Raw genomic sequence first — 22,402 nt, 5'->3', positions numbered from 1 at the left:
AAAATTGATCAGTCCTGATGTACTGATGACCTATCATTTCTTGAGGCCCCTAAAATGCCAGGACAGTACAAATGACCCCTCTTTGGAAAGTACATAGTATTTGGTAAGCATGGCCAATCAATTTTTTTGAACGTTTTTTTTTTTTTTTTTGAAAATGAAAAAATATAAAAACATTTTTCATATGACTGGTGTGGCGGTGATCAGGGACACAGACTGGTGACAGCATGTTTAAAAAAAATAATATAAAAAAAAAAAGTGTATGTGTGTGTGTATATATATATATATATATATATATATATATATATATATATATATATATATATATATATATATATATATATATATATATATATATATATATATATATATAACTCTTTACCGCCATTTGTAAATGCAATAACATAAACCAATTAATTTACATGTATTGGGATTTTTTTTTTTATTTAGCAAAGGCATGTAGCAGAATACATTTTGGCCTAAAATTTTATAATGAAATTTGATTTTTTTTTTTTCCTTTTCTTTGGACATGTTTGATAGCAAACAGTCAATAATATTGTTTTTTTTTTTATCTCAAAATTGTCGTGTGTTTTTTTTTTTTTTTTTATTTATAGCACAAAAAATAAAAACTGCACAGGCTATGAAATGCCACCGAACGCTCAATTCGTGGGAAAAAAAGGACGTAAATTTAATTTGGGTGCAGTGTTGCATGACTGGTCAATTGTCAGTTAAGGTAACGCAACTCTGTAACGCAAAAAATGGCCTGGTCAGGAAGGTCAGTCAAGTGGTTAACAACCCTTTTATCATAATGATATGGTTAATAAGAGTGCTTTTATAAATACATAGCTTGTTTTCTTATGGTTGCCTTTAAAATCACATGAAAGGGGGTTTCAAGTTCTGTGCTAAAATTGCTTTCTCTGAATACACTGTGAGGTGTGCATTTGAAGTTGCAGAAAGTAAAATGCAGTTGGCCTCATTTCCTGGCTGGAGGACATCCAGCATCATCTAGCTTTTTCCTCCCAGTTGAAATGTCCCTTACCTACATTCACTGGGTTCTAGTTTTGTCAGTCCTCATCAACCAGGATTTATTTTAAAAATTCTCTTACCAAGAAACAGTGGAAAGAACACAATGAGTAAAATGTAAGCAGATTAACCACCTTAAGACCAGCTAACATACCTTTACACCTCCAGCCTAAGGTGGTTATACTGGGATGATACCTGCAGTTACAGGGATCTTTTTTTTTTTTTCCATGTAAAAGCAATCCTAGTGGCTAATTAAGGCTAGTACACATGGTCCGAGTATTGGCCAGTTCAGCAGAAACTGGCTGACATTCGGCGCTCATGTACAGCAGTCTGTCTGACAGAAGCCGGTCTAATCACTGACTTTAAATGAATAGGCTTGCTGGAAAACCAGCATCCAATCAGCGCTTGCAACCAATGGCTTTGAGTGCTGATCAGTGTCTTTTGGTGCGGAGGCAGCGCCCACCCTGTCAGAACACAATAGCTCAACGGGGGAAGTTCGCCGCACTAATATTGCTTAGTATGGTGACCTTTTAGTTTTTTCTTGCTCTCTCATCCCAAAGGTGAGCCTGGGATTGAAGTTGGCAGTTCCGTCTGCTTACCATAGAGGTGATCAGGGACCTGATCTTCCATGATCATCTCTATTATCTCTATAATATAAGAAACCAGACGTGACTGGATGGCTTGGGAAAGTATCTAATCACATCTTGGTGTGATCAATTGCCTTTTTTGGGCAGTGGAGAAATCTGGGGTCTAATAGATCCCAGATCGCTCAGTAAAAGGCACGGTTACTGAAATGACTATCACAATGGATGTTGTTCATTCCTTGTGATGGCAATAAAAAATGTATAGACTGTGTAAAAATAGCGAAAAAATTCAAATAAAATTTAAAATTTTTTTACTTTTTTTTTTTTTTTTTTTTTTTTTTTACGCTCCCTGCTTGCTTGCAAAGTCAAACGCACCTGTCTGTCCCAGGTCTGTATATAAACAGTGATCTCCTCACGTGTGAGGTATTACGCATTTATTTTGTATTTCAGTGACACGTCATAAACAAAAACGTGACAGACGTCTCCGCAAGTCTGAGCAGGAAGAGGATGACTGCCTAGAAAGCCCCGTCATAGATGAATCCACCTTGTCTGAAAAGGAGCTGCTAGGGCTTCAGCAAGCGGAGGAACGCCTAAAGAGAGATTGTATTTACAGACTGAGAAGGGTATGAGACACATACACCAAGTATACGCTTTAGACAGTATTGTATTTCACTTTCTTAAAATAGCCTGGCTGTGATACCTGTCTACTTATTTTTGGGATCATATGATCAACTGTTTTTACTTAGTGCAAGTTCATAGTTTTTTAGTCCTTATTTTAAGGCCAGGGTCAGCAACCCATTGATCATGACCTGCCCTTCAACCACTGGCAGGTGATGGGTAGATCAAGAACACGTCCCTGCTTTGTCAGTCTTTCCTCTCAGCCTCTGCTATCCTCATCCTCACAGCTGAGCAGAAAGTGAGTGGCAGCACAGTCCTGGACAGAGGGCGGGATCCGGAGCTGCCGCAGTTAACCTTTCAAGTTGATCAGCAGGTAACTGGTTGCTAGGACACTGGATGGTCTTAGAAACCTATCACCAGATTGTTAATATGAAAACGTAACTGGCAGCTCTTGCCCTTCACCCAGAACTGTGCTGCCTCTCACTCTGTGCTGTACATTTGTAAGGGAGAAAAGCTAGGAACTAGGATGTCTGTATAGGGGTGTTGATGTGACGGGCAGATGACTAATTGGGGGGGGGGGGATGAAAAAGAAAACTGCTGTGGTGGGGGGGAAGAGGGGAAGGGGGGGGGTATGCACTACTGCAATACACTGTTCTTCATGGTGCCCCTTTTTTTTTTTTTTTCCCAAAAACAATTTTTATTGAGAAATCGGGCACAAAGGTAACATATATACAGATTACAATTGGTTCATGTATACAGTTTAGAAAATGCCCGTATCCCTAATGGGATGTACATCTGAAGCATATTGAATGTCAACAATTAACTTGGCTTGAAGTAATGGTGCCTTTTTATGGTTGCCTAGCCTTGGTTTAAGGTTTCATTGGATTTCCTTTTCTGAAGAAGGGTGGTGTTCATGCTTTAGGTGTGGTCACTACTTTTCCACTTTCGTGAAGATTTGAAGCAACCATTATTCTTGTCTGTCTGGGCCTTTCTTTCTATTACAGTAGTTGTAGTGGTCGAAGAATGCTGCCTATATGAACTTTATAAATCTAGGCTGCCTGTTCAGGATTTCTGTCATTCAGTGAATATCTAATCTTAATCGCCTGGTCAGCTTCATGTCTCAAGTTACCTTTTGTACCTCTGTAACCCCACGCCGCATACTGAAAGTACTACCATTAGACACAGTGTGCTTGTTTTAGACTCAAACTTCTGTGAAAAAAGACAGTTTCCGGTTTGTCTGTCCTGTGTATGACTATATGCTTTTTTTTTTTTTTTTTTTTTTTCTCCAGTTATTTATTGTGCATAGGATTCACCTAGCAGGTGTTTTTTTTTTTTTTTTTTTTTTTTTTTCTGGTGAGTGTAATACCCTGCACATGTGGAGCCAGAATAGAGCATTATAAAAAACTAAAAAACAAAATGAATTGGGATGGTCAACCTCAACAAAAACTAGACTACCCCCAATGATAGAAGAGGGAACCATGCAGTCCTAGTCATTTTTCTTGTTTGTTTTAACCATGCTATTGTGGGGTCCTGCCACAGTCCCCCAACCCCCAAAGTCAGTTTGTAAGCAATAGATGTTAACATTTTTTTAAACCACAACCTTGTCTGCAAAACAACCAAAGGACAATTTAGTTCTTCAAACCTTTTGGTTGGTTATTCAACTTTCCAAAGTTGAATATTCTCATTCTCTGGAGACTTTGGGTGTAATCTGGGGCACAGATCAAGTAAGAACTATTGTTCAAAAAAGCTTTCTTCTATGGTCCCACATGTGGACACAAAGAACTCTTTCTTGCACAAAAGAACTTAGGGGTGCCTTTTTGAAACTAATGACCTACTTCAGGCACTACTGGTTACCCAGTTTCTCTCTGTTCTATGATGTGAGGATGCGGAGTTAGACCCAAACAGATCCACACCTTGTATCATCCTGTGCATCTTTTCAACCAAAGATCTCCCTGACGTGGTGGATCTCTAGCTCTGCCCTAGAGTTGGGAAAGTCATTCATTATAAAGGCTGCATGAAAATATTGAGCAGGAGATGAGGTCAATTCCACATGAAACTAACTTTACACTGAATAAAAAAAAAACCCACTGCTTAAACTACACACATTCATATTATAATTGTATTAAAAAGTATCGGCCTAGAATGGATATAATATAAATATTAAAAGTCAACCTTTATTGTAAAATGAATTAAAAAGTTAAGATTGCATATGAATGCATTCATGTGTTTATCTCCCACATACCTATCTACCATATTTCTTAGCTGGCAGCTCTTTCTTGTAAAGAGCCTTTTCTTGTATTGCACATGGACAAGGTGGTCTTGAGATCAAGATCTTCTCTGCCCAAGATGGCCTCTTTCCACTTCAATGAGGATATTGTCCTCCCTTCCCTCTGTCCTGCTCCAAAACACATCAAGGAAATGTTCTTACACTGCTTGGATTAAGTCAGGGCTGTTGGGATCTACCTGGCAGCCATGGCTTCTTTTTGCAAAACTTTCTTTCCTGTCTTGTCATTCCTGTAGACTCTCATAGCGGACATTCTGTCTCCTACTCCACCATTTCCAAGGCTACACCCTTAGACTTGGTTCACACTAATGCGATGCGGGAAGCACCGCAAATGCAGTGCGTTTCCTGCACCGCATTGCAATCACATGGTGTCCTTGCAATCTGGTGTGGGTGTCCCTGTTAAATTAATGACACCCCAAAACAGTTTGCAAAATGCAGTGTAGTTCCCAGAAATGCGATCGCATGGGTCTGAATGCGATTCAGGTGCTGGGGGGAAAAAAATGGTCTAGCGCCATTTTGGTGTAAATTCAATGTGATTTGAGCCTTACAAAATGTATGGTTAACATCGCACAGCACAGGCATTGAATGTGATGTGCACAGGAATGCGCTGCAATTTCTCCGTGAATCACATGTGGTGCACCGCACAAGTGTGAACCTGACCTTAAAATGAAATTCCAGGTTTACTATGCCTTTTTAACTAGTTTTCTTAGGCCAATCTGTCCCAAACAATTTTCTACACCAAGCAGTATACCCACTGGGTACCCTGTATGAGCTTTATGTAGCCTCAGCTACATACAGGTATATAGCCTTTTGTTCTGGCTGAGACAGGTCCTTTCTGTCTTGCACTTGAAACAGGATAGTCCGGCTGAGCCACACTCTACTATTCATAGGCAGCTTTTGGCTTTAATTGTCTGAGGCAGAGGGAAGATGTCATGATCTCCAACTCGGCCAATCAGAGGAAGCTTTTTGTATTCATTCAGAGAATACAAAACTACAAATGAAATGGCTGAGTACTGCTAAACCTGACTCTATTTTGTTTTGGGTGTGAGACATTTCAGTTTTGCCATGTTGCTGGCCACCCCCTGCTAATTGATTTGGGATGTCCAATCTCATGGTCTATTATAAAAGTATTGTACAATTAGGATGATGGGGATTTTGACTTGTGTGTAAATACCTTTTTATCCTTGTCAGTACAGGGCACAAGCCCCAGCCCTCTGACAAACTCCAGTTTTTATGTTGCAATAAGGAAGGGCCACAGAAGGCAGAGGGGTGGGTGGGGTTATGAGCATGTCCTAGAATGCTATAAATCTGAATGAAATCAATTGTCTAGTGTCTTGTGCCTTTTCCACGGTTTGGCGCTTTTTCTAAGGTTGATTTGAGTCAACATGAATTTGTATATGCGGATCCAAAATCTTTTAACCTTTTTGGGCATGTCCAAATGTGCAAATCTGTGCCTCTCTACTCGCATACCTCTAAAGCAATTAAGAAAGGTTTTCGAGACTGATTCTTGTGGGAAATGGGTATCATTGAAGTAACGCCTGATTTTGCTTCAGTAATGGAGGTATTTATGTATGGTGAACACAAGTTAAAGGATAGTCTATGCCAATCGCCAAGATTCATTTCTAGTGTCCTATTTTCTGACACTTTTATACTAAAAATTCTTCTAAAATTCTGAATGCAGCAGTGTGGTGGTTTTTTATTTTACAGCTAGTGAACAATTTGGTCCATTACTTCTGGTATGCATAAAGTTTTACTGTATACGGCTTGGAAATTGAGCAGATTTTTGTCTTTCAGCGTCCTCGAAAGTATCCGACAGCGATCTATTGTTGTAAACTTTGCGATGCTCTTGTGGATTCTATATCTTCTGCACACAAACACATAAAAGAGAAGAGGCACAAGAGGAATTTAAGGGTAAGCAAGTTAACTTTTCTTTTTTTTTTTTTTTTTTTTGCGACACCTGAGAAGGCACTGAACAGCCTTTAGTAAGGTAATATTGCCACAATTGTATCCATGATTTGCACAATGTACACATGGGAACAAGCGTCTTTTCTAGGGGAGAATGACAGGAACTGCCTCCCACTTTGCATCACTAGTATGTACTGTGTGATAAGCGTTTCTAAACTGCCCTCACCATCTGGGAAATCCCAGGCAGGAATTCAGTGATTTTATTTAACAAAGGATGCTGTTTGTGTTACACAGTATGAGAACATGTGCTTAGGATATGGTGGCTCACTTTTTTTTTTTTTTTGCACGCTTTAGTGGTCTCCAAACTGCAGCCCTTTGCTTGCTCTTATCCAGTCCTTGAGGTACTATTTCATCCACTGATACCAACAATAGGGATGAATACCTCCCTCATGATACCAATGAAGGGGCACAATTCCTCACAATGGAGCACAATTCCTCCCAATGACCCAAACAGTCGGGCCCAATGACACCAATGATGGGGCACCCTCCCCCCACCAACAGTAGGACACAGTTCACCAACAGGACACAAATCCTCTCACTGATACCAACAATGGGGTATTTGTTTTTTTGTTTTTTTTTTTGTTTTTTTTTTCACCCACTGACATCACAACCTTTTCTACTCCCAGTGGCTACAGTCTGCAAAAAAAAAAAAATCTGAAGGACAAACTGCCCCCTTTGTTTAGAAAGTTGGGAGACCCCCTTCTCTAGAAGATCATTGCAGTGTTCTTTTCTGTTAAGAAATGTAGAAGCCCTACTGGAAGGCCTGTACCCCTGCATAGTGGGTAACTAAAGATTGCTTCCTTATACCAATATCTATGTAGTGTTTTCCACCTGATGACTTCTGATGCTACAAAAGGGAAAGGTGTGTTTGTGTGTGTGTGTATTCCTAGATTTAAATATGTTAAACCTTTTACATAAGACCAGTCCTAATTGGTCCGTGTGAATGATTTCATAAAATGCTGATCCATGTAATGTATATCTCTCACAAGTCTTTGTTTTGTAGGAAAAAAGGGAAGAGGAATTATTGACCACTCTTCCGCCACCAAATGAATCGCAACTGCAAGCTATTGGAATAGCGATTAATAAAGTGGTGCAGGAACATGGCTTGGATGAAGAAGACTTGGTAGAAAGGCTATCCACTGTGTCTGCAATGGAAACACTTATTCAGGAGAATCTTCCAGGTTTGTTAAGTTTGCTTGATGTGTGACGTTCATTATTTTTTTTTTTTTTCTATTTTTATATTCTGACTGTTTTACATTCACAGGCTGCTCTCTTAGGCTGTATGGATCCTCCTGCAGCAGAACGGGATTTAAAAATTCTGATCTGAACATAGATATTCAGTTTCCTGCCAGTGTAAGTAACCTTTTAGATTGGTATCTGACTAATATAATTACTCTAATTCAGAACAAAAGGTAGCCAGTCTGCTTACAATCTCAGAAAGGAAAGTGTAGACCTGTCCGTTTTTGTGTGTATGGTGTGTGTGTTTTTTTTTTTTTTGTGTTTTTTTTTTTTTCCTTCCATGGAAGCAATGAATCAATTAACATATTAATGTTGATCTGCAAAATGAGGATCAATATCCTTTCTCATCAGTGGATAGAAAAACAAGAAAACTCAAGAACAAAACAAGTTGGGAAGAACTCCAGTATCCATTCTGAATATGATCTGACGCCATGTTATATTAAATTTCATCAGGGCGTGTTTAGAAAAACATTTGCACAGCTTTTCATCAAAACTGCCTGTGAATTTTTTCAATGCAAATAGGTAAAAATGTTCTCCGGCTATATGCTCTGCAGATCAAATGTGTGACTGAGGGTAATATTGCATTCTGGCCACTAGGTGGCACAGATCATTAAAGGAAAGAAACATGAGTATCATCTCCTTCTGTAGACCCTAATGCAGTGTTGATCAACTAACTGCTATGCAGATTTTTTTTTTTTTTTTTTTTATTGCACATCAAAAAGTAATTGGACACCCACAAAGGTTAGAGCTGTGCTAGGGAACTGACTAATCATTTTCTCCAGCAAGTCCAAGGGCACATTGCGAGGGAATAAAAAATGCACGCCATTGTGTTGGCTTCATTTTTATCTCCTCCCTACAGAATTTTTTATGAAGCTGTCAGGGAAGGGGTGAAGGGGAATACTGTAGACTAGACTCTCATTTGAATGACAGCTCTGAGACTGCTGGCACTGATGACACCACAGCCAAGGTTGAAGTCTCTTGGCTTTTGGATGTATAGGTGAAGGAGCCTTTTCTCTTTAACCTTACCATGCCTAAAATATGTTACATGCACATATCTCATGGTAAGATTTTTTTTTTTTTTTTGAGGTGAATTATCTGGCTACAGGGTTACAGGGTATCGGGGTTTTGAGGGAAAGTATTTCAAATGAGCACTTATTTGAAGTGTGTATTGCGAGACTGAATATTTTTTGTGCAATTTTTGTATTTGGAATCCATATCTGACACCTTCCCACCGAGCGTATGCATATATGTGGCCTCATGAAAGTAGATCTTTATCCGTTGGGTTGTATATATGTGACACTGTGTGCAGAGCGCGCTCTGCACAGTGTACTTCTAGCATAGAGACTGAGCTATCATGGACCGCTCTGGGACTTGTACGAATGATCAGTAATTAGGAGCACGGTACCTGATCACTGTGATAGCCTGTGACTGGCTTTCACAGTGATCACTTACTGTACAAGCCACCCGTCTTTGTTTTTTGGTGTTTTTTTTTGGGGGGGGGGGTGTTATTTGAAGAATAGCGACATTACAATTTTTCACTAAAAAGATATAGTGTGTGTTAAAAGCAGAGCTCCACTCAAAAGGAAAGTTGCACTTTAAGACCTCCTCCCCCACTCCTGGTCAAGAAATGGCCATTTTGAGGAGGAGATGGGAAGCCGGTACTTGATTTTAACACTGACCGTCGGCACCAAACAATACCAGGATGATGGCTGCAGTAGCAGGCATCATTCTGGTACAACGGCTCAAACTCCAGCGATGTACGGGTACGTTGCTAGAACTGCAATGGGTAAAGAGATGTGTATATTTCACCATGGGAGTTCTGTATTTGACCCCAACTTCTTGCCTATAAATTCTCAGGGAAATATGGATGCAATAGCAGATTTAGATGAACTTGACTAACAAATTACAGTCAAACACCTGCTAAAATTTTTTTTAAACAGTTATAGCATCAGCCAGCCCCTCCACCACTCCCTACAGACACCCATTTGGGAGAAATGCTTTACATGAATGAAATCTTACCATTGTAAGCACCCCTGACAGTGTTAAAGCAGAACTAAAGGTAAAACAACCAACTGCGAACAGGCAAGCTATTTATCTCAGAGACTTGTTATGTCTTTTCTGCAATAAAATAAACTTGCGTATCTTCTTCACGGTGTACACTGAACTGCTCATGTGCAGCTTAGGATAAATTCTCTGCATGGTGCCTGTGTAATGGAGAGAATGTGTGCAGGAGTTGCATCATCCTCACCAGTCAATCAAAAGGGCTGAAAGCTCTGCACCCAAAAGACAGAAGGAAGATGTTGATGCTGTCGATGGATCCTGTGGATGTCAGATTGTTGGTATGGAGGGTAAGTATTTGCCGTTTGTACTGGACAACTCGGTAAAGCAAGTTGAACTATAATACTTACTGGCTGAATCAATGGGGGAAAATAAAGGGAAGGGGAAGGAGTGTGAGAACCACAAATGCAGCCGCCATATTTTAGAATTTGGTGAACGACAATAAAACAGTTTCTGCCACTGTAATGGTTTCAGTCACTGACCCAGGTTGACTGTCAGGAAAGTGCCACAAGTCCTTATAGTTGTGCTTGTTTTGTAAGCCAAAGTATTGAAGCAAGGGTGTCAACACAACACCCTGGTCATTTTTTGCATTTTGAGAAGGAAAAGCCAGTAATGGCAGCCTCTAATTTTCTCATGATAGGGTCCCTGCAGGCTAATGTTTGTACAACATATCAAATAGTGCATTTTCAGTGAGTTAGCTGACTCCCATTGTGAGAAAGTTTAAGTGTGTAATAAACAAAATATGGCATCCTCCATTGTACAGTTAATTTTACATAAAGTTGGTGATATATACATGTGTATATATGTGAATTAATGAATGTGCATTATTTCTTTAAGCTCCTTTTTGCAAACGTATCCATCCTTTTTCTTTTTAAGATGAATCAGCCGGATGTTCTCTTATTAGTTCAAGATAGCCTGAAACAGAGTGGTAAGTAGTCTTGAGGGTCCAGAGTATTTATTCAGCCTCATCTGTTTGGCAGTCTAGGGGATGACATATCTCCTCAGCTTACCAGAACTTACGGCATGCTGAGATTGTACACTAAACTGTGTATGGCTCTCAGTTAGGGTCTGTTTACATGTTTGTGCTGGGGTAACCTATTCACACCCACGCACCTGTGTTTCAGCATACCACAGTGCCCTGTAACAAATAAAAGGCAGCAGATACAATTTTAGGTCCACTGTAGTGCTAGGCAGCCAATTCAAATGATTAGGCTGGTTTGGAGCAATTCATATTTAAAGAGAAGTATGGGCAAACATTTATGCTTCCCTAGATGGATGCAGCATTAATCTGATGCAGCATCTGTTCCCCTGCTGGCCCTGCAGTGAGAACTGAAGTTCAGTTCTATATTAAAGTAAAAATTTAGTCTGAAAATTGAAGTGGTTCTAAAGGCTGAAGGTTTTATACCTTCATGCATTCCAGGTTTAAAAAGCTTTAGTGTGCAGGACAAACTCTGCTTCCAGGGAGTTAACTTGCAAGGATAGTGTATGCTTTCCTTTCTCCCTCACAGGCCACTTTAAGTCAGAACTATTCAGTGTTGCCTCCCATACTCTCATAAGTTTTTTGTTTGGTTTGTGGTTGGTTGTTTGGTTTGTGGTTGGTTGTTTGGTTTGTGGTTGGTTGTTTGGTTTGTGGTTGGTTGTTTGGTTTGTTTTACGATGATAAATCAACAGCAAAACTATTTCTCCCACCCCCAGTAAAATATAGGATTAGTTCACTTTAAAAATTGTCATTGTGCCCCTTCTAGTCAATGCATCAAAAATAGGAAATGTGTTCAACCCAGTTCGTATGTACTGTAGAATCCTTAGGTGTTGTTTATTAGGCCTGGGGCAGATTTGTTTTGAGAGAAATTAGACTTGTTTCCTTTTACATGTGTGGGGTTTTTATCTAACCTGTATATCCATTTTTACAATTCTAGATTTGTTCATAGACTTTGATGCTGACTTCCATGCAAGAGTGCCTGTTGTGGTTTGTGCAGAAAAGAGGAGGTTAGAACACTTTTTGTACATCTTTCAACAATTCTGAAATGTATTGGTAAAATGTGATTTGATATTAAAGCTGTAGTCTAGGCAAAAAGGATGACTCATTTGATAAACTGCTCTTTTTGCCCTAAATAAGGGCCACAATATTGTGGCTGAACTGCCCTAGCTTCTTCAGCTGGTAGACTGTGCAGCTTTCTGTCTGGCCCATGATCCTTCCATTTGGGCACATTTTTTCGCTTCTCATCCTGTTCTGCTGATGAACAGAGGTTCACCCCTCATCTTCTGTTCCAGAAGTGAGATTTTTACTTAAAAAAAAAAACAAAAAAAAAACTGGGGGATATGCCAGAACTCTTAGGATCAAATATGCTGTTTTGCATAGTGCATCTTCCAGTGTTTTTGGCTGCACGCAGGTGTAACCTTTAAAACAGGTTGCACCTTCTATGTACAGTATCAGATTTACTAATCTATTTAACTCTTAACCTTTTTTTCTTCATGCTTCCCAATAGTGGTCGTCTTTGCAAAGTAAGTGCAGGCAATGAAAATGCTTGTCTCACCACCAACCTGCTCGCTGCTTTGGGCTTATTGGAATCAAGGCTCATACCTCTGGTTGTGGCTTTTAGACACTGGGCAAAGGTAAATGCTCTTACTGTTTTGCAGTTTTTTTCCTTTGACTATTTCTTTTGAATAAGAAAAAAATAAAGACCTGAAATACTGATTTGCAGACAGGACTGTGATATGGTGTGCATGATGAAGTCCATGGTCATAGATTGGTAGCTTGATACAAGCTACCTGCTACTGCTGTCACTAAGACATTAAAGCAGAGCTCCACCCAAAAGGGAAAGCTCTGCTTGTCTGCCTCCTCCCCCACCGCTGCCACATTTGCCACCTTTTGGGGGGCTGGGGGGAGAACCAGTACCTAGTTTTGACAGGTACCTGATCCCACCTCTGGGTCAGTTCGCCCATCCTTCCCCCACAGCCTTCTGGGACACTTCACCGGTTCCAGAAGACTGTGCCCATTCACAAAGTGCAGTGCGCAACGCTTTTCTGCTGGTCTCCCAGAATTTGTTTATTTGTAGCTGCTGACTCAATGTTTTTTTGTGGGGGAGGAGACGCTCCTCTTTAATTAGCAACAGCTTGCTTTTTGTATCGCCTGTCATGATGTAATTAAAACCAAAAATTACCCTTTATAGTTTAAAAGCCAATCTGCAGCTTGGCTTTAAATCACGGCTATAAGGGGTCATTCATTTATACTGTGAAACAATGGAAGTAATATATGAAAATGTAGATCGGGGTATTTTAACTGGGAGGCGGATTTGAAGCAGGGTGGGGGGGAGAGAATAAGTGTTTTTTGTTTTTATGTTTTTTAAAGAGATAAAGGCTGTGACCTTTTTTTTTTTTTTTTTTTTCCATGGATATAACCAATATATATTACAAATAATTGTAATGCCCTAATTTGCCTCTGGGTTCATATGCTGATTTTACTGCACAGAGCTGTTGCATCACTTCCTTCTCCTGCCCAGGACTACTTGTACCATGAGTCATTGTTCCTCACATACATTCAGAAGTTCTCAGGCACTTGCTGACCTGTATGGATGGTGTACTGACCTGTATGTGTGCTGCACTGTGTATACTGATATGTAAATAAAAATATTGCATACTCTATGCAGGCCAACTAATCGATAATGAAAATAGTGGAAAGTTATTTTTACTGTTGGTTTTATGTTTGCTTCAGCCTTAACAAGTTATTACATTTTATTACTGATGGATTTAGTAAAACTTTAAAGTATGCACTGGTCTTGGAAATTTCACCAGATGTATAATATGACCAAAGTGTAATTTTTTAGAAAACCTTTTAAAGCGTATCAATTTAGGGTTAAACCTTATTGATCGCTCTAAAAAGTCTGCCTCTCGGTCACGCGTAGGGATACCTAATGTGTCGCACAACATGTTTTTTTTTTTTTTTTTTTTTTTTTGTATCAATAAGTTTTTATTGAAAGGTTTTTTCAAAGTAAACACAGAAGATCAGAAGTAATAATTTTTGTGCTACATACAGAGGAGAATCCAGCTATGTGATAGTAGTGGGGTTGTGACACCTGATGCCTCCAGTCCACCCAGATAATGGACACATTGTCTCAGAGCTGCTTGTTAATTTTGCTCTACTGCAGGAGTTCTGAAGACTCAAATCTGGAAGTGTTTAGAGCCGACTACTTCTGTGTTCTTACAGTAGCACCAGTCTGCGCTACTTTCAATCTTGTATCTAACTGTTGCAGTCCTGGTCTCACAAAGGAGGCTATGCAGGTTTTTTTGCCAGGTGGCTGCTGAAAACTGAGAGCCAGGCAAAAGAAAAAAAAATAACAGGTCCTGGGAAAAACACTGCCCATAACTGTTAGTTTTCACTTGTCCTAAACTGTAGGTATCTAAACATGACTGCACATAAGGTCACACCATGTAGATTCCTCCAAGAGCCCTGAAGCTACCAGCAGGTATCTAATGTATTAAACTGCACTCTGACTTTAAATTGTTTTGTTTCAGGTGACTTGACTTTAGGGTTAAACTTTGTCAGACTGTTGGCATTTTCAGATGTAGAGGTCACCAATGGCAGCTCTATTGTCTTTCAATATGCACAAAATATGTCCTTTCTGTAAAATGAATCTATAAGGATTATCATCTTTTAAAATGTGTTTGTGAGAGTGTCCTGCTTTCCTATTTACGTAGTCTCCTATAGTTGGTCAAGCCTGTTGTGCTTTCTCCTAATTGATCTGTATGTATTATTTTTCTGTACCCATTTTAAAATGTAATGTGAGAGTAGCAATTTGCTCTCCTTATTTATATAAAAAAAAGTGACTCTTTAGTCACCTCCCACTCTGGCTTAAAATCTGCCTTCAAGGAGCATTTACATTTTACTAAGCATTTATGAGTGTCATAGGAACTGTGCGATATGTCCTCAGTGTCCAATAGTGTTAGGTTATTTTGTGAGATGGCATTGGGTTTGGCAAAACAGACAGACTAATGGAAGCCTAAAAGCAGTGTATGTTCAGTATCAGAGGACTCTTTGGACATAAGAGGTTTCAAGTATTCTTTTTTTTTTTTTTTTTTTTTTTTTTTTCTTGTTTATTCCTTTTCTTTTGTATTTTAGTATTTTAACACTCTTTAAACACTTTGCAGCTCTGTGGCATAGACAGACCTGAAGAAGGGGGCTTACCGCCATATGTACTTGCTCTCATGGTTGTGTTCTTCCTTCAACAAAGAAAAGAGTCTGTTCTACCTGTCTATTTGGGATCATGGGTATGTACTGTCACTTCGGAAAGAAGATGTAAACCCAATATTTCATATTCTGTATGTTTGCCTGCTGCTCCATGTACTTGTATGAAAATATATCCTGTTCTTGCTTCCTTTGTGTGAAATCTCTGGCGTTCCTGCCAGTCACTCTGTTTTCCTATTAAAAAAAACTGACCATAATAGGCATGAAAGCACAGCGTACACAGTTTTCTGGTTGTGCTGGGATCTAATTCAATGTTCGTGCATGTGCTGACCCCCCCCCCCCCCCCCCCGCACAGCCATTCACTGGGAAGATCAGTATACTGCTGTTTTCTGCAAGCTCCTTATGCAGCTGAGACCAAAGGGTATGTGATTTCTTATTAAAAAAAGGGAGGGGTGTATTTATGATATGAATACACAAATGTTTTGCCTTCATTTCTATTTTAATCTGAATGGGTTGTCTTACATTTAAAGGTGGAGGTGGGGGTTTACATGTACTTTTTAATCAGATTCTTAAAATTCCAGGGTGTTGGTGATCTAGGCGATCTAGAATTACTGTAGAAAACCACATCAGGCTTATGAATATTTAATGCTGTGTGCACAGATTAAATGCATTTATGACTGATGAAATGCATATACTGGAGCTGTATTATCCACAAAAGTATGTCTTGAAATTTAAAGTAATTCCACTCAGTACTTTCTGTCTGAAAGAAAGGAAGAACTGATTTTAATCTGCTGCAGTTCAGTCACACTTACAGGGTAGTTAGAGGTAGGAAGTAGCAGACTGATGAGCTCCATTCTCTTACTCTGTTCTCCTATATCAGATGTCTCTTGTTGGCACATGAGCAATGCACCTCACCAGACTGGTTCCTTTTGCTGTTTCTCCCTCTGTCTGAGCTCTGTTGTACAGAGACTGTAGTCAGTTACTTTATTATACAACCCCAATTGCAAAAAAGGTTTGGACGCTGTGTAAATTCTACATAAAAGCAGAATGCATTGATTTGCAAATCTCTAACCCATGTGTTTTTCACAATAGAAAATAGAAACCATATCAAATGAGAAAATGTGCCACTGGGTTTATAGATAAAACATGTGTGCATTAAGAACAATAATAAGCAGCAAGCACACTTTGGGGGAAATTTGCTAAAACTGGAGCTTGCAAAATCGGGTGCAGCTCTGCATAGAAACCAGCAGGCCCCTTTCACACAGGCGTGCCATATGTCCGTTTTTTTTTCATCTGTGCATTTACAGATGAAAAACTGACAGCCATGTACTTCTATGGACTAGCAGATGTAAATGGATGATCATCGGTTTACATCCGTGTTTTTTTTTTTTTTTTTTTTTTTTATTTGTTTTTTTCCCTTGTTTAATTTAACAAGTTGAAGTTAGAAGCTGATCGGCTACTGTGCACAGCTGCACCAGATTCTAAGCAAATTAGTAAATCTCCCCCTTAGTGTGTATAATATTGTGTATAGAACTTGCTGCTCTTAAAAAATTTAAATGATTACTTTATAAATGTGTCACATTTTATGTCTCCAAGTGAAAAAACAAATATTGCAATATTTACACACAAACCATTTACTAATTTGTTAATACAGAGCTGCAAAAATTTGTAATTTTATTTATTGTTTTTCCTTGGAGTTCAGCTTTAAATGACTGAAATGCACCTTGCTATAATTTTCATGTGCAACTCCGAAATCCAATAAACTTGCTTTAGTGTTGTAAAAAGAACTTTAAATCACAGATGAGAGAGAACTAGAGTCTGTGATTGAAAAAAGTGGTTCTGTGCTAAAGTCTCACTTTATGTAAAGAGTAGAGAATTAAAAGCCTGGCAGTTAGTTCCCTAGCTGTATGTATAGTAAATTGTTTTGACCCACCGCCAAAAAGGCTTTTAAAAACTGAACCCAAGATTTAAAAAGGGCTTAAATTTTCTATTTCAGATTGACGGCTTTTCCATGTCCAAATTGGGGCAGTTTAACTTGGGAGAGCTTGAGAAAGAGTTTGTGATTTGGACACAGACTGCTGCTGGAAATGGAGAGAGTGTCCTAAATGAGCAATGCCAGTTAAAAGGAAAGGTAAGTGGTTTTGTTAGCACTAACTGACATTCAGCAGGAAAGTAATTAAAAAAAAAAAAAAAAACTTTCTTGCTATAAAGATTGCAATAATCCTACTTTTTAAAATTGAATTTTTGGTCCAAAAGTAAAAAATAAAGCCAACAGGCAGGAATTTTATTGCAGAAGAGACATGCTTAGTTTCTTCTGCGTTAAAGTTGCTTACTTACCTGTCTGCCCACGCAGCTCTATGTACAAATTTGGGAGTGACATAATTCCCACTCACCCAGTGACAGCGAATGAGGCCCGGGGAGATCTGGGACGCAGCATCGCTGGATCAAAGGTAAGTATAGTTTTGCTTTAAATGGTTACCATCGGTGAAATTCTATTAACCACTTTCTCGCTGTCCTATAGTAGTACTGCTGTAGGGCTGCACAAAATTGCGTAATATATACGTGATTTGCTTTTCCGGGTAGGGGGCGCACACACGCTGCCCTAGCTGTGCCACTATTGGCTGCTAAGGATGTCAATCAGCCGGCGATCGGGTAAAGCTGACAGGGGAGAGACTTGTGTGTGAACACAGGTCTCTCTCCTGTCAGCAAGGACATGCTGCTTTGTATTTCAGCAGAGAAATGCAAAGCAGCATGTCTCCATAGTAGCACACAGTTAACCCTTTGATCACCCCAGATTTTAAACCCTTCCTAACCAGTGTCATTAGTTCAGTGTCAGTGCTTTTTATTAGCACTGATCACTGTATTCGTGTCAGTGGGAGTTAGTCATACAGTTCTCACCCAGTGTCGAATGCCCACTGCAGTCCCGCTGTAACTTGCAGATCGCCTCCATTACTTTTATAAAAAAAAAATTAAATTCCAGTATATGTACCACCATTTTGTAGATGCTATAACTTTTTTCATGTAAACAATTTAATTTACACGTGTGTTTTTTTTGTTTTTTTGTTTTGTTTTTTTAGCAAAGGCCTGTAGAAGAATAAATTTTGTCCTAAATTCATGAAGGAATTTGAGGGGTTTTTTTTTTTTTTTTCAAAATTGTTGGGTCTTTTTTCTTTTGTTTCTATATAGTAAAAAATAAAAACCGCATCGGTGATCAAAAAGCACCGAAAAGAGAGCTCCATTTTTAGGGAAAAAAATGGCATAAATTTTATTTATGTACAGCGTTGACAATTGTCAGTTAAAGTAACGCAATGCCATAACGCAAAAAATGGCCTGGTCAGAAAGGGGGGTAATTCCTTGGGAGGGCAAATGGTAACGTACCTAAACTTACTTGGACACGTTTACAGCTGTCAAATTTGTGTTTTTTGTTGCCAGAGGAAAGGTGTTTAGGAGAGCTGGGCAAACGCCCTGTGTGCATGAGGATATAATCCTGCCTATTGCCAATGTGCAAGTGCCCATTGTTGCCACAAGAGTGCAATATCATTAATTCACATGTATGTGCTCTAGGGCACCAAAGAACCACGTTGATTCTAATAGGCATGTACTTGATCATTTTTGCAGGCTCCAGTCATCTTTCCTGACAAACCATGTTCTGCCTCTGTTGGTCAGCTGTGGGTTGACCTGTTAAGATTTTATGCTTTGGAGTTCAATATGGGCGACTTTGTCATCAGTGTTCGTGTTAAGGAGAAAATATCTAGGGAACTGAAAGACTGGCCCAAAAAACGTATTGCTGTGGAAGGTAATATTGCTTTTCTGGTCTTAAACAGCACCTGATATACGTCGTAAAAAGCCTAACAATGTTCCATTTTTAAAATGTAGATCCATACTCTGTTAAGAGGAATGTTGCAAGATCCTTGAACAGTCAATTAGTGTTTGAGTTCATGCTTCACTGTTTGAAGGCTACATACAAATATTTTGCTATGCCACAAAATAAATCGCAGAAATCCACAAAGAAGCCGCCAACTGATTCCACTTTAGTTGTTGAATTGGAAGGTATAGGAAGCAGAACTGGTGTTGAAAGCGAACCACAATCCAACCTTGTTCTTGATGCAAGTCAAAAACTGGAACATTTGGCTACAGACAACACATTGAACGCTTCTTCCGTTGGCACGACCCACTGTGAAAGGTTAAAGGTTGCAGTAAATAAAAAGCTAGTGTTTGACACACTTCCTGAACTTACTATTGAAGATGATTGTATAACAGCAGACCCTCAATATGCCATCAAGAGCAGTGGTGATCTAAATAGTGCTCCTGACGGGTCAGATAATGATCACCCTATACCAAAGGAAAAGCGACAAAATGATTACATTTTGATTGGCCATGGCTTTGATGATGACAGTGAGGGTGGTGAGGCTCATTTGGCAGGAAATGAAGAAACTGACAGCCTTTCTGACTTTGAAGGGGACCTGGGAGCTGAAGGTCATGACTTTGGTTTGGAGAATGTGGACATGTATGCTGTAAAGGTTGACTTGGATGAAGAAAGCACAGAGGGAACTGATGAGCTAGAGGAGACTGCACATGATTTTGTGACCGAAAGTTTTGATCTGGCAGATGTGAATAATTCAGATGAGGATGAAGATGATGAAGAAAATAGCCTGCTTTTGAATCGCAGAGAGCATTTGGATAGTCTTACTGCAGATGAAGAGCTAGAGAATACATATACTGGTTCAGCAGATGATCTCTTGTCAGAAGATGAACAGCAGACAGAACATGTGTCTAAGATTTTAAAAGATTATGAAAAAAGCAATGCAGAACTTTCTGATACTTTAGAAGATGAAGATCCCAAGCTATTACTGTTAACTGAAAGCTGCGGCATTGAGGATGCTATTTTATTTTATGAATTTAGCAAGCCCACTTTCACCAGAGGCAAGGTATGAATAAATTATATTCTATATTGTATGGGATAGGTAGGCAGAGTTCATAAACATTTTTAAGAAACTATAGCTTTGTAGATTCCTCATATGCAGATCTTGGGTTTAGATCTGCTCAATTAGCAGAAGGTGAATGTGCTGTAATATTCAACCCCCCTAAAATTTTCATCCATTTCATGAGGTTGTCAGGTTTTTTTTTTGTTTGTTTTTTTTTCCCCAAATCTAGTTACTGTGATGTACAAGCCTGATAAGGTCATGGGGGGGGGGGGGGGGGGGGGGAGTTTTGGGATGGTGACTTACATGCTAGCTTCTTATATTGTTCAAGGACACCAGTTGCAAGACCTCCTGCTATTATGCCCAGCCCCTTTAACCCTAGGGCTAAATTGAATTAAATACAAGGATTTGCATTCAGTGCAACAAAAGCCACATCTCTTAAATTCCAGAAAAAAATCTGAACATATTTTGGTTCTTAACATGGTAATTTTATCTTGCAATATTGTATTCTTGATAAAGGCTAGTGCTCAGCTGTGAATTTATAAAAAGCAGTATAGAATTTATCAATTGGAACAAAGGCTTATTTTAATGTATCTTTTTAGGCTTCCTTCACATGCCCATTTAGCCGCATACACCAGATTCTAGTGGAAAGAATTGACAGATTCTTGTGGCTGGAATGACCGGTGCATTTGAATAGCGGCAGCCATCTTTCTAATTGCAGGTAACTGCTTGATGCATGGTTACATGCAAGCAGCAACGGCCACTGTCAGCCTGTCAAAACTTTGCACAGGTTGCGTCCGCTGCTATTCGCATAGACTTGTCATTTCACTTGCAAGAATCCGCTGATTCTTTTTGCTGGAATCTGTGTTAAACGGCTTTGTGAAGGAGGTCTGAAAACTGGCCAAGGACTGCGACGTTGTCAGTGCTGCATGCAGCCTAAAACACCGTTTGATAGGCCAGCTCTCTGAAATTCTTGGTGTACAATGTGTTTATTTTTTGAACCTAGCGGCCTACTGTCGTGTGTAACTTGTGTAAGAAAGAAGGACATCTAAAAAAAGACTGCCCAGAAGACTTTAAAAAAATTGAACTGGAACCCTTGCCAACTTTAACTTCAAAGTTTTGCCAAATTTTGGATCAAGTTTGTATGCAGTGTTACAGTAAGTAGACTCAATATCGTACTGTAACATTTTAGTATGTTCTGAAACTCCTCTTTCATAGAGGTGAGGTGTTCATGGTATAGCAATTTAAAGCTTGTTGTAGACCTGTTTCTTAGTGTGTCTATCACTAAGCAAAACACTTGTGTGATATAATTTTTACCTCCCTGGCGGTATTCCCGAGTGTAGCTCGGGGTAAAGTTTCAGTACCACAAGCAGTAACACTCGGACTTACCATGCGGCGTTGCTCAGGGATTTTCTGCAGCGCTTACCTTGTCCTTCGCTCCCACGATGTGTCCCCTGCAGCGTCCCCGGCTATCTCCTCCGGCCGATGCCGGCTTCTGTGTTCCAGTCCCTGTGACGTCGGGACGAACGGGGGCTGGAACCGGCGGCAAATTTGAAAGTTTTAAAAAATTTTATTTTTTTGTAAACTATTATTACATAGCAAAACATTGCTGTTTCTAAGCATTTCACATACATTTGGTCCCTACTGCTTTTGTCCTGTGCCCTGCCTGCATGTTGACTGTTCTTTCTGCCTGGAAACTGGAAAAAGTCCATGGCGTCCAAAAAGCGTCCCTTTTTAGGTCAAAATCGGTTTTAGACCAGCTAGAGAACAGCGATAGTAAATCAGAACCACTTGCAGAATTGAGTGATAATGATTCGTGGGGAAATTAGTCCTCAGACACTGAAACCGATTTTGAGACTTTGCTCAGTGATGTGCGAACTTGGCACTATATTTCAAATTTCAGTGTTTTTGGTTTGATTATATTGAATTAAATCTATATTATTGAATTAAATGTATTATATTTTTTATGATTTATTAAAAAATAATTTATGATTTCGTGTTTCAAGTTTTATCATATCCGGAATGTTTACTAGACTCTTGTTCGGACAGATTTCAGTGAGTTACTCCTAAAAATGACAGGCCTGCAATAAAAAAACTACATATTTCCATGCAAAATAATGGTACCGCTTTTGGCACCAAAAATCTGAAATAATCATACCGCTAGGGAGGTTAAGTAGTCATTTTCCTAACTGCATAGTCCTTCTGCAACAGTAGAACTGAACCCGTTCAATGCCTTGCTACAGAATGCGTATGCATTGTGTGAGCAAGGCAATAACTGCATTCATAGGGACCTTGTCACACAGATGGTTTTGCTTCTTAACAGCCTTTTTAAGGAAACCATACACCAGCCAGTTTGTATGAGTTTACGTTTTAGATGTGACCTGATGAGACCAATTTTTTTTTTTTTCTCTGTGTATTACCAGTTGCAGTGATTATAGATTATCCATTCAAAGAAGGTGAGTGTTAGAGTGGAAATTCTGGCTGTATGATCACCTCCCTTCTACCTTTTTGTCAAGAATGAAGGGCATGT

The 22,402-nt window shown here is 39.3% G+C and overlaps 1 protein-coding gene across 2 annotated transcripts in view; it reads left to right on the top strand.

The window, feature by feature from the left end:
• The window catches only part of TUT7 (terminal uridylyl transferase 7), a 71,129-nt gene that overhangs the window by 12,258 nt on the left and 36,469 nt on the right, over positions 1 to 22,402 (top strand). For both annotated transcript variants that reach the window (XM_089662122.1, XM_089662121.1), the window contains exons 3-14: positions 2,055 to 2,227; positions 6,301 to 6,417; positions 7,475 to 7,652; positions 7,736 to 7,824; positions 10,645 to 10,696; positions 11,685 to 11,754; positions 12,255 to 12,381; positions 14,914 to 15,033; positions 16,947 to 17,081; positions 18,569 to 18,746; positions 18,827 to 19,878; positions 20,879 to 21,029. In XM_089662122.1, the coding sequence (XP_089518248.1) occupies positions 2,055 to 2,227; positions 6,301 to 6,417; positions 7,475 to 7,652; positions 7,736 to 7,824; positions 10,645 to 10,696; positions 11,685 to 11,754; positions 12,255 to 12,381; positions 14,914 to 15,033; positions 16,947 to 17,081; positions 18,569 to 18,746; positions 18,827 to 19,878; positions 20,879 to 21,029 (2,442 nt within the window). The remainder of the gene's footprint in view (positions 1 to 2,054; positions 2,228 to 6,300; positions 6,418 to 7,474; positions 7,653 to 7,735; positions 7,825 to 10,644; positions 10,697 to 11,684; positions 11,755 to 12,254; positions 12,382 to 14,913; positions 15,034 to 16,946; positions 17,082 to 18,568; positions 18,747 to 18,826; positions 19,879 to 20,878; positions 21,030 to 22,402) is intronic.

Source organism: Staurois parvus, unplaced genomic scaffold, assembly GCF_062004578.1.
Source record: "Staurois parvus isolate SC_StPar_1 unplaced genomic scaffold, SC_StPar_1.0 ptg001432l, whole genome shotgun sequence".
In the NCBI taxonomy this organism is placed as follows: domain Eukaryota; kingdom Metazoa; phylum Chordata; class Amphibia; order Anura; family Ranidae; genus Staurois; species Staurois parvus.
The sequence above is the reverse complement of the archived record's forward strand: the minus strand, read 5'-3'. Positions and strand labels throughout refer to the sequence as shown.